Genomic DNA, 12808 nt, shown 5'->3' on the forward strand with positions numbered 1-12808 from the left:
AACCGAACTTTGTGCCGAACCCGTTGGACCTGAACATCCAGGTATCTGCCTATCTCGATTAATAGTATAAAAAACGGAAACAAATTCTATATACGTCCTCCAAGCTAAATGACATCAAATACACAGAAATGCGTAAGTCATGATTCTGAAAAATAAAAAACGTAACACTGTCAAAACCACAAGAGACAAAAGCAAAAAAATAAATAGAAACCTGTGTGATTAGGACCAAATAAGCTAACCCGACCTTTGTTTGGGTGAAGAACGCTTGGCTACGGTACAATTCTGCCTTCGAGTCTTTTATAACTGTCTTAAGATTTTTCCATTTTTGCACTCAAGTAGATGCTTCAGTTGATGCTCTTGAAAATCAGGGTTGGCCACGTTCAAGGTCTTATTATTAATTATTATTATTATTTTGGCAAATCTATAATTCTTAGTAACTGTTTATACACAGCAGATACATTTAGAGTACTGTAGGAAATAACTCACCGATTGTGCACTGTTCTCCCTCCCATCCTGGGCTGCATTCACATTTTCCATCTTTGCACTGACCGTGTTCAGCACAGTTCGGGTGACAGGTGCGCTCCTCACAGCCGGCTCCTCCCCAGCCATCTTCACATTGACAGACACCTCCTGAGCATACACCGTGACTTCCACAGTCCACCGCACACAGCTCTGGAGGAGCAATAATGAGACAGGGTGTTATTATGGCACGCAAACGCTTTAATCTCACCTCTGCCAATGTAGTTAAAGCTATGCAAATCCTTATTAAGAGTATCACAGCCTAACACAGCAACACTGATTTTCAGGAGTAAATTCAATTACAAGCAGCGCTTTTCCCGTCGCTGCTTTTTTTCTGTAGGAAAACAAACTGTAATGCAAATTTCACTTAGTTGACAACTGGGAATCTGTCACATTTATAATGTTAACTTAGACTCAACAAAGTATTGCACTTGGGCAGCGTTCCAGCATTAGAAGCGTGATAGATGGGAAAGCAGAAAATGCACTCTGGAGGGTAAAGAAATCACTTCTCAACTCCGAAAATATGTATTGATCTGTGTATAAAATAGAAAACACAAGAAGAGACTGGCGGCAGCTGAGCCACTTCTACTGCGTGACTTTACTTAGGCTAATTACGGAAGGAGCAAGTGCGGAGGTAATGAAATGAGTGATATGTGATATGACATGCTCTCCCTATGTGGCTACTGTCATATGTTGGGACTGTATAATTTGCTTTACGAAATGACAAGGACTTTGTAAGAAGATTTAACAAAAGTGTTACTAAAAACAAAAACATAACTAAAAAAAAACAAAAAAAAAAAAACAGGAACCAACAACAATTCCACTTTTCATTTTGACTGGTTATGATAACTCTTTCTCCCATGAGGATATCTGCTTCACAGAAATGAGAGCTGTGACAGTGGGGAATTTCTAATATGTGACACTGAGTCATTAATTGGAATACAGTCTTAAAAGGAATCTGTCAGTAGTTTTTTGGTATTTAATCTAAGAGCAGCATAATATAGAGAAAAAGATCCCGATTCCAGGAACGTGTAAGTTACTAGGCTTTGTGTTGTGGTTTTAATACAATATTTTATCAGCTGGAGATTATCACTGCCTGACTAGGTCTCACGTGCAGGCCGGTCAGGCTAACCAGTGTAAAGGCCCCGTCACACATAGCGAGATCGCTAGCGAGATCGCTGCTGAGTCACAAGTTTTGTGACGCAACAGCGACCTCCATAGCGATCTCGCTATGTGTGACACGTACCAGCGATCAGGCCCCTGCTGTGAGATCGCTGGTCGTGTCGGAATGGCCTGGACCTTTTTTTGGTCGTTGAGGTCCCGCTGACATCGCTGAATCGGTGTGTGTGACACCGATCCAGCGATGTCTTCACTGGTAACCAGGGTAAACATCGGGTTACTAAGCGCAGGGCCGCGCTTAGTAACCCGATGTTTACCCTGGTTACCAGCATAAATGTAAAAAAAAACAAACAGTACATACTCACCATCTGATGTCCGTCAGGTCCCTTGCTGTCTGCTTCCTGCTCTGACTGAGTGCCGCCGTACAGTGAGAGCACAGCACAGCAGTGACGTCACCGCTGCGCTCTGCTCTCACTGTACGGCGGCACTCAGTCAGAGCGGGAAGCGGACGGCAAGGGACCTGACGGACATCAGATGGTGAGTATGTACTGCTTGTTTTTTTTGGTAACCAGGGTAAACATCGGGTTACTAAGCGCGGCCCTGCACTTAGTAACCTGATGTTTACCCTGGTTACCCGGGTGCTGCAGGGGGACTTCGGCATCGTTGAAGACAGTTTCAACGATGCCGAAGTCGTTCCCCTGATCGTTGGTCGCTGGAGAGAGCTGTCTGTGTGACAGCTCCCCAGCGACCACACAGCGACTTACCAACGATCACGGCCAGGTCGTATCGCTGGTCGTGATCGTTGGTAAATCGCTATGTGTGACGGGGCTTTAACTCCGCCCCCCACCACTGATCGACAGCTTCCTGTGTACACTGAGCATTGCCAGCAAACTCTCAATCAGTATAATACAATTTACAGTTTCCGATGATATAAAATAGCATTGTATCCATAAAAATCTGATGTTATATTGTGGCTCTAAAGGGCATCCAATTTTTTTAACACGCCTATAAATTTGAATGGGCGAGTCTCATCTCGTTTACACAAGAAACTAGTGCATGCTGTGATTTTTTTGTTCGCACACAGATTCAAATCAGTGGAAAAAAATAATTTATCGGCACTAATCATGGAATAACACTGGTCCGAATGTTGACTGTTTCTTTCACGAACAGCACTCGGATGCAAAATGCGGTCACGCAAAAGAGCCCTAAGAGTGAAGGGAGTTTTTAAATTGGGGAAAATTGCACGTTTTTACAAGCACTTTGCAATTTCACCAAATTTGTGAATTTGAGACAGCCCCTATTAAAATTTTTATTTAAAATCCCCATTGATAACATTCTCATTGCGGTTTGCTCAGACAAAGTGAGAGGAAATGAAAACAAACTGTTAGCAGCTGGGCAATTTACAACTCGGAGAACCGCGGTGTCAGTTCTCATTTGCTCCAGCAGTCTCATGAAAGCTTTTATTCATTGCAACTTCCTTTTATTATTCATTTTCTGCATCCAGACAAGGCTGACCCCAGAAGACACGTGTAGCTGAAACGCTTCTTCTCAAAATGTAAGAGAGGATTTTGCTAAGGGACATAAAGGATCTACTGCTTGTTTACTTCCAGTTCTACCTGCAATCAGATCAACTTCTAAAGCGAGAAACAACTTCTGATATTCGGTGTTCTAAACAATGTAAAATAAATGTTAGTTCCGCTTCTATTATTGTTCAATACCTGTGGGGTTTTCTCCATTTAAATATATTTTTCAAAATAAACATCCCATTTATGTAGCATACAACTGAAAACACAAAGTAGTTCAGGTGGAAGTGCTTAGACATATAGACCCCCTCCGGCGGTAATATCAATATTCACAGTGGGCTTTGTTTCAACTCAATGAATAAAAGGAAATAGATTTTTTGCAATACAAATGATTTCCTTTTTCTCGCTGAACTTCACAGACTTCTACAAAGTTGCAATTGCAGCTCCAACCTCCTGTGGCTCCTTCATCTGCTCTGATTAACGCATGAAAAAAATTCTGATATTTCAAATAAATCATACATTTTTGATATGTGGGGGTCTTACACATCATAGTGACTGATGTCGGCCGAAAGACAAGTACAAAAAAGGACAGAGCAGTCTTAACATGTTGTTGATCTTTATGTAAAGGAAAGCAGGATGAAGGTTACAGGGTAGATCTAATTCATATCTGATTGCTTGGGATCTTAAACTGGTTATCCTTGACTTTTGTTTTTTTTGGATAGGTCAAGAACTTACTGACAAGGTCGTTAATGACTACCTGCCAGGCTCAGGAGGTGATTCTCCAGCTTCTTTAGACCTCACATAACAGAGCAGTTCTTTCATTTTCGGTCAACTGGGTTTCAGTAACGACATCGTGCTGATTAATAGCCGGTTCCCCATAGTTAGGCAGCAGCAAACCGGCTGTCAATCAGCATGACATTAGCAGTGAGGACCCGCTGACAGAGTAGAGAGGAAATGAAGGAGGTGTTCTGTCAATGTGATGTCACAGGAAGCTGGAGAATCACAGGTAGGGGCGGTTCTTGACTACTCTCCGTTACAGTGACTGAAAAGGCAGCTACTGGCAAGTCCTTAGCCCCATAGGGAAGAAAAAACCCTTTAAGGCTGGAACCCCGCCGATCACGAAAATGGGGGTCTTTTTCACTGAGGATGTGTAGAACCGCATTGTTGCTCATGAATACTTATTTATTTAACTCAACTCACTTATATAGCACCATTAATTCCACAGCACATGATAGACATCATCATTACTAACCTCATTGGGGCTCAAAATCTAAATTCCCTACCAGTATGTCTTTAAAAGTCAAGGAGGAAACCAAAGCTAACAATGAGAACATACATACTCCTTGCAGACGCAGTACTTGGTGGGGTTTGAACTCAGGACCCCAGCACTGCAAAGCAACAGAGCTGTATGTAGGACAAAAAAATTAGCCAAGTGCTTCAAAACCAAGCCACCCCACTCAATCACAACAGATGTGACCGTTGCTCTGGTGTTTTGTAGTATTGCAAATTAATGGGCCCCAACGATCAGACATTTCTCACCTATCCAACAGAATTGTAGTCTCTAGTGCCCCAAGAATATAAGATGCTTTCTTCAAAATAATTGCTAATTTTTGTCCTTACTGAGCGTCATATATTATGTTTGTGAAAGGAGCTGAAATATTTGGTAGCAGTAAATTACATAAGCTGGAGAATCTGATTTATTATCATCCAGGCATTTACATTGCCTGAAATCAGAATTTTAAGGGTCGATCATACTATACAAACATATTAGAATAGAACATGGACCTCAAGGGACTAATGTTTTTCAGATTACAGTTTTTTCACATGGACCCAAATATTCTATATTAAACACATTTATTATGTATTTCGGATGATATTCCCCAATTCAAGTCTAAGGGTGAGCAAAGAAAATCGGATCTCATACGAATCATCCGGTTTTTACTGATACATTGCAGTTATTAACATAAGAAACTGTATTTAGTCTTGTAAATTTTATTCACTACTGATATATAAAGATGGAAGCCGAAAGGATGTCATACAGATCTAACAAATGGACATATGGATGACAATACAGATGAGGAAAGTCCATCTTTCCTAGATGAAAATCTTACAATTTTCCATTCGTTCATTAACTTTTATATTATTTTACTTATTTAGAATTGATTATTTAACTTTATATTCAGTATTGCATATAATTACAGTATTTATGATAAATATATTCTTCAATTTTAAATATATATACTGTATTTTTCAACATAAAAATTGCAACACCTAAAAGGAAAAGCCATGGACATGTTAATGATATGTACTGTAAATGATAAACAATTGCAAACAATGGAGATATTTTCAGAAAACTTATTAAACTGATTTATTCAGTATAGAATATGAGCACCACATGCAGAAATACATGCACTTACACACCTTGGCTTTGCCCATGTAGTCACCATAACAACCTCAGGCTATCATTGCATAAAAGACAAAACTGGGACTCAATGCTGAAGAAAACAGATGTCCATTCAAGTCCCCATTGCCGCCTTGCTTTGCACCATGACAGCCTTTGATAGTAGTGGCATTAGATCAATAGAGCATCTGTAGTTGGACGTCTCGCTCGTGACACAATATTGTTCAAATGCCTTCTGATGCTTTGTCTAGACACCTTTTGATGCCTTAGGCTTGGTATTAATGTCCAATTTCACTTGCAGTACAGATTTTCAGATTACAAGATTGCATTGTGAACTAATCTGTTTATAGAGAGGTTCCCCTTTGTGCACCATTTGCAGTTATTTCAGTTAGTCTTTGTTCTCCTAACCACTGGGACACGCAGCATTGAGAAATGCTGACATTTTGGCCTATGCACGTTGCATTGTACAAAGTGATAAACTAAGGTCACTCAGTTCAAAGATTCTGTCCCTCTAAGTTTGCGTTAAGTGGCAATTACTGGCATGTAGATGAACAGGAGACTTCTCACAATCATCATCCCACTAGACTTGATTCATTTTTTGAGATTTCACGTGGCTAGAAAAATTGCCTTCAATTTGGTCGTAAAACTCCTCCCACATGCCACGGATTTGAACAAGAGGCTTTAAAATTGTTTTATCATTAGCAGATATTTGAAATACCTGCTACATTCTCAATTTGAATAACCTGCCAGCTTATCCTTTTTGGTGTTGCAATTTCAATGTTGAGGAAAGTATATATATTTACTGTGAGGGCAGTGACCCCTGTTACAGCTAGGGGGCGCTGTATGTGCTCTCCAGAATGTGCATGGAAGCGTAGTGAGGCCATGAGGGCATACTGCAGACACAGGTGTGGCTGTAATTAGAATAGTGAAGCAGTAACTGATTAAAAGCCCTGGAGTAGAGGGGGAGGTGTGTCAGTGTTGAGCTTGGAAGCAGACAGAGCAGTTGTCTGCAGAGCTCTCTCTGTATGGAGCAACACAAAGGCAGAAGGAACCAAACAGACTGACACCCTGTGTTTTGGGCTGTCTTGTGTTTACCCGGCTGCAATCCGGCGGCTAAAGAGTGCAGTGCACTGCGTGAGTACAGAGACTTGATACCAGTGTGTGGTCACCCAGGACAACTGGACAGATGGAAGTTCGGCCTGTTTATTGACTGCATCATATAGCCATGTATTACTAATGGACTGTATGAAGAAGCCGTATAATGTATAGACTGTGTGAAGTAACACAATAAAGAAATGTTTTGTTTGAACTTGTTGGGTCACTGCCGTTTCACTGTGTATGGTCCTACCGCTACATCACACTACACTGCTCAAAAATTAAAGGTAACACTTAAACAACACAATGTAACCAACTCAGTCACATTTCTGTGAAAACAACCTGTCAAGTTATGAAGCAACACCGATTGTGAATCAATTTCTACTGCTGTTGTGCAAATGGAACAGACAACAGGAATAAATGATAGGCAATTAGCAAGACAACCCGTATAAAGGAGTGGTTCTACAGGGGGTGACCACAGACCATTTCTCTGTGCTCATTCTTTTTGGCTGTTGTTTTGGTCACTTTTGCATTTTGTCATTGCTCTCACCCATAGAGGTGCAGTAGCATGAGGCAGTGTCTATAACCCACAAATGTTGCTCAGGTCACTACCAGGATGGCACATTAATGTGAGCTGTGACAAGAAGTGTACCTGTGTCTGTCAGCACAGTGTCAAAAGCATGGAGCCAATACCAGGAGACAGGCCAGTACACCAGGATATGTGGAGAGGACCGTAGTTGGGCAACAACCCAGCAACAGGACCACGATCTCCTCCTTTGTGCAAGGAGGAGCAGTGCCAGAGCCCTGCAATATTACCTCCAGCAGGCCAATAACATTCATGTGTCTGCTCAAGCTGTCAGAAACAGACTCCATGAAGGTGGTATGATGTCACAAGTGGGTGTTCTGCTTACAGCCCAACATCGTGCAGGGCGATTGGCATTTGTGAGATAACACCAAGATCAGCTGTTTCAAATACTGACCTACATGGGATTTTAATTTTGATTCACATTGATAATTTTTATGTTTTATTGTTCTCAACGCATTCCACTATGTAATGAATAAAAAATTGCAACTGGAATATTTTATTCAGTGACATCCAGGATGTGGTATTTAAGTGTTTCACATTTTCATGAAACTTGTACAGCACTTTTCTTTGTTGCTCTGTCACTAGCCCTTGTGAGTCACAGTCTACCTTTGGCCTACTAGATGGAGTATGTGGAGGTCAGGTAGCATGATGATGTCACATCTTGACACCGCCTGTGCCAGTGGCCTTGGGCTGTAGTGAGGAGGAAGAGGATGTCTCTGCACATCGTGGGAGCGGGTTGAGGTGTGTTTGATTTTTTTTTTAATTGAAAATTGGTGCATAAGAAGTCACAAAGGGGGGACATCATTACCATAATATACTAGTATGTGCAAAAGGAGAAATTACTTCTGTACCGGTCAAAAGGGGCCTTATTATTGATGTAGTGGCAATATTATTATAGGTAGACACACAGAGGGCAGTAATATTGTATGGCGGGCACAAAGGGGGTTTTATTATTGTACAGGAGTGTAATAACAGGGAAATAATTATTATATGGGGCACAAATTAGGAAAAAGAGTGGACATGAATTCTGCATGAAGGTACAAAGGGGGCACTGTGGATACATAGAGGGGGCACTTCATCTATATGGAAGTCTTTATAGACCTGGTCCTTTTGTCTGCCCTTATTCACACACTGAGGTTAACTCTGACACATGGTAAGGTTTTTAATATAAGACAGTGTAGGACCGTCCTGATCAGGGTCACCTTGTCGCGGTGGGATGGATTTTATGCTATTTTTGATCAAAAATAGTATTACTAAGAACCCTGTGTTATTTAGATGCACTTTTGCTTTTTACTTATTTAGTTACAGCAGGGTTTATGTTTATTTTGGTTCTTGTAGGTTTTTATGCTTTATGGCCAATGTGAACATGCATTTATGTGCTGCATGTATACCAACTTAAGCCAAGCTCAATATTTGTGTTTTGCCTTTGTAGACCTTAGCAGGATTACATGGACCTATACATCCAAGCAACAACCTTATGAATCTGGGGGATTTAGGTGTTTTTTTACTGTACTCTGCTAATACATGTTAAGCCAAAACTCCCTTGCATTAAAAGAGGTATTCACAGCCGTCTATCTTTTAGATGCTACTTGATCAATCCAAATATCAAAGTTAGCATAAAGGAATGAAGTAATATCTAGACAATTCTCTGGAGTCATCCCAGTTATTCCAAATCCTTCACACATCTCTCACATTTCTTATTCATTTTCTACCAAAAACTAGTTTCATGTCACAGTGCTTATAGTCTAAGATGCATTTCTTTGAAAAACATCTTCCCGATCCCTTGGCACTTAACAATATGTTCTGTCTGTAAGAAAGATTATGAATATTAACCCCTGATGGATTCGCTGTGATGCCGCCATGCAGGGGAAATTGTCCTATATTTACTGTATATAATTTCCTCTGTCAGCATAAATATGAATTTGATGGGAAAAAATGAAATACAATTCCTGTATTCAGCAACTATATTATTATTATTATTATGAAAATTCCACAATTTTTAAGATGTAATACCTTAAAAAAAACCAGTAGGGTTCAGTCCTGGACTCATTAGAGCACAGATAGAATTGTAAATGCTTTATGGTTTCAATCAATCCACAAGACCCTCACTGACGTATTAGGATAATAATTTAGGGAGAAGCCCCAATATCAGATGCATGAATGGACACCATATTAAAATAAATACCACACTGCCAAATACGTTTTCCCATGTAGTTTTAAAGGGATGCTGTCGACAGACCTACATCTGACAAATACCTCTGATGCTAATAAGCAGATGTGGAGGCTTTCTTGCCTTTCTTTTGTTGTCAAGGAGTCAGTGACTCTGAATAATTTCTTGTGGGGATATGAGAATAAATGTGCAGACAGCTGTGCTTGTTCACTCAGCTTTGAATGGATATATTCTTGATGCCATAATCTGAAGGGAATTTGTCATAATGACAAACTTTCTTTAAAGGGAATCTGTCAGTAGGTTTTCATACCCTAAAGTATTTATATGTGCCTGTAGCACTTTCAAAAACAAGTCCATCAATACCTCTACATGGCTAGTCCGTTCCTCCGTTACTGAGAATTCAGAGTTTGAATAGATATGCAACTTAGGCTGATGTGTTATTGTAGTTCTGAAGCCGCTGTCACTCCAGCTCTATTCCCCGCCCAGAGCTGCTTTCTGCTGACTGACTGACAGCTCCTTTGCCTGAAGTCACACAGCATAGAGGATGTCAGTTAAGCTGGAGGAGGCGGCATTGGGTGAGGGATAGAGCTGGCGTGACAGAGGCGTCAGTTCTACAAATAGTTCTTCAGTCGTATTTGCTTTACTATTCCAACGCTGATTTCTCAGTAGTGGAGGAATGAGTTGGCCATGTAAACATATTTCTGGACTTGTCTTAGAAATAGAAATATGTCCATACAAATAGTTTGGGTGATGAAATCCTGCTGACAGATTCTTTTTAAAGGAAACACCACCTTTTCCCAACATACTGTTGTGCACCTGTCCAGGATCCAGGCTTTGCTTCCCTCACCCCAGCCTACTGAAATGTGTTGTGCTCAACGTCAGGCTTTGCAGATGGCCCACTGTGACCCTATGTGATAATCTGCCTGGGCCTATACATGGCCTACCAAGACACATACCTGAGTCTTGGTATTAGACTTTTTCCTTCTCTGGCGTTCTGTCTACCTGCAGTCACTAGGACCTCTGCTACCTGTTGTCTCCTGTCCTACAGTCTCCAGGTTCTCTGTTAACTTTTTCCCACATGCCTCTCAGCCTGCTGTACTGGCACCTGTGGTTCCACACAGACCTTGGGCATGGAGGATTTACCTCACTAGGTGAGCCTAACACATAATTCAATACGTTGAATAACTTTGTAATCACTTTGCTTTAATTGACCTTTTCTTTCCCACTTACCTCTAGAGCTGAATTCAAAATTCTGCTAGAATCCTTTTACTAGTGAGCAATGTATTATGGGTAATCAACTGACAGGTTAAACTGATTGTATGAAGGGCACACATAAACTATTTTCCAAGACTGGATCAGAAATCTTTGCTTTCAAGTTGGGTATGAAAAGAGAATAACGTGACAATGAGCTCTAAAAGGGAACAAGATAAATAATGGAAAGTCTTTACTATTTCTGAGACTCCCATCTGCTGGGATCATTTTGTCATGTCCATCATTCACATGCACTCTAGGCCATCACTGGCATCAGTAATCTGTGCATCCCTTGCATACAGACGTCATAGCGAGGCCATTGCTTGATGCAGTGGTCACATGAATGATGGGCATTATGTCAGCATTGTAGAACTAGTAAGGACTAGAGTTGAGCAAATTTTTCAATATTCAGTTTGGATTACGTTCACGGCGAATATGTTTTTTGCAATATTCTTCGTACATAGCCGAATGCCATTGGAGTCAATGAAACGAGCAAATATGTTTGGAAACAATCGACAAACATAAATTCGGCACGAATAGGGTACCAATATGGCACGAATATGGCAAATTCGGATTCGGCGATAGTTTACGAACATATTCTCTCAACTTTAGTATGGACCATTGGAGCGATGGCACTGGAGTGGCGAGGGATTAGTACGTAAGTGTTAGGTATGGTATTTTGTTACATATTTCTAGCTGGAGTTGTTATTTTACCCTGATGGCATAGATATAGTGCGTCTTACGTGCGTTCACATACTATAACTTTTTCGGTATATGAGCTTATATATAATGGGATTAATTATTGGGATGATATCATTATATCGAAATAGTAAATTATTAACATTCTTGCTATTAACATGAAGATATACAATGGGTACATTCCTCATTTTGCATGAAGACATGTGGAATAACCCATAAAGCACATGACCCCCCTGCAATAACCGATAATTCCAGATACCGTTCGAAATGTTTCTGAGAAGTTTGTGTTTTTTCATTTCCTGTAATACATTTCATTACTTTTCTAGCTTTGATAATGATTAACTTCCAGTAGACGCCTGAATGTCATGAGAATAAGCTAGAGCTGCCCCGAATAAAGCAAATGGCACACTGTGACCGGGAAGAAATAATACCTGCTCTAAATGCCTTAGATGTGATAGACATGTAATATTGCAATTTGTGCTCATTCCTCTGCGATTCAGAACTCAATTTTCACAGTGCAAAAACCAAATCAATACAACTTTACAGAACGAGCTGCCGATGGTAAATATAAGGACACATATTTCATTTCATAGGACGGAGCCATGGAAATTGATATTACGTTAAAGGATTACTCATTCTCCTTAGGGTAAAGGTTTGTTTGCCAGAATACATTAAGCTGTAGAGTAAGTACAGGTTTTCGGCACTGACAATAGTTTGCAAACATGCAGATGATACTTTGTATCTGAGCAGATGACAGTGATGGATATTAAGGAGACTTATCATCATTATGTATTTGCCACTGCAGCACATAAAAACGTTTTATTGCTTTTTTCCCCCACTTTAATTCGTTCTCTTTCACTCATTCTTTCTCTTATCTTACACACTGTCGATCAGCTCCAGCACTTTTAAAGAAATTTAACAGTGGTTCCAACAGTGCCGGAAAACATTTAAAGGAGTTGTCTGGTCTTCTGATAAAAGTCTGCAGTCATTCTATATGACGGTGGACTTCTGAATCCTTTTTGCGTGTGGTATGCACACTAGCAGGATTCTCCAGCACTGCCGGTGAGAGTGGACAGTGACTTAACCACAAGTATGCGATTTGTATATTGCCGACCACATTCAGACTAGACATGCTCATCTTATCTCAATTCACATGTATTAATAAAGGCTGTGCCTGTCTAGTTGGCATGTGACCATATGTATGCAAATTGCATATTTGCAATCACGTCACCACCCACTGTCACCAGTACCGGAGAATCCTGACAGTGTGCACATACAATGTTTAAGTCTACGTTCATTCTTATACATTTTTTCTTTATAAATTTCTTAACTTATCTTTACAACAGTTTGACCACCATTTTTGTTCAGTTTCCATTACCAAAATCCCTTGCAATAGACACAACGGTAAATGATGAAATCCAGGCTGTAAGAAGTGGATACTTAAT

The 12808-nt window shown here is 40.4% G+C and overlaps 1 protein-coding gene across 5 annotated transcripts in view; it reads right to left on the minus strand.

The window, feature by feature from the left end:
• Window positions 1–12808, minus strand: part of TENM1 (teneurin transmembrane protein 1) — a 1288567-nt gene that overhangs the window by 321353 nt on the left and 954406 nt on the right. For all 5 annotated transcript variants that reach the window (XM_077285119.1, XM_077285117.1, XM_077285116.1 and 2 more), the window contains one exon: window positions 487–672. In XM_077285119.1, the coding sequence (XP_077141234.1) occupies window positions 487–672 (186 nt within the window). The remainder of the gene's footprint in view (window positions 1–486; window positions 673–12808) is intronic.

Source organism: Ranitomeya variabilis, chromosome 2 (genome assembly GCF_051348905.1).
Source record: "Ranitomeya variabilis isolate aRanVar5 chromosome 2, aRanVar5.hap1, whole genome shotgun sequence".
Lineage (NCBI taxonomy): Eukaryota > Metazoa > Chordata > Amphibia > Anura > Dendrobatidae > Ranitomeya > Ranitomeya variabilis.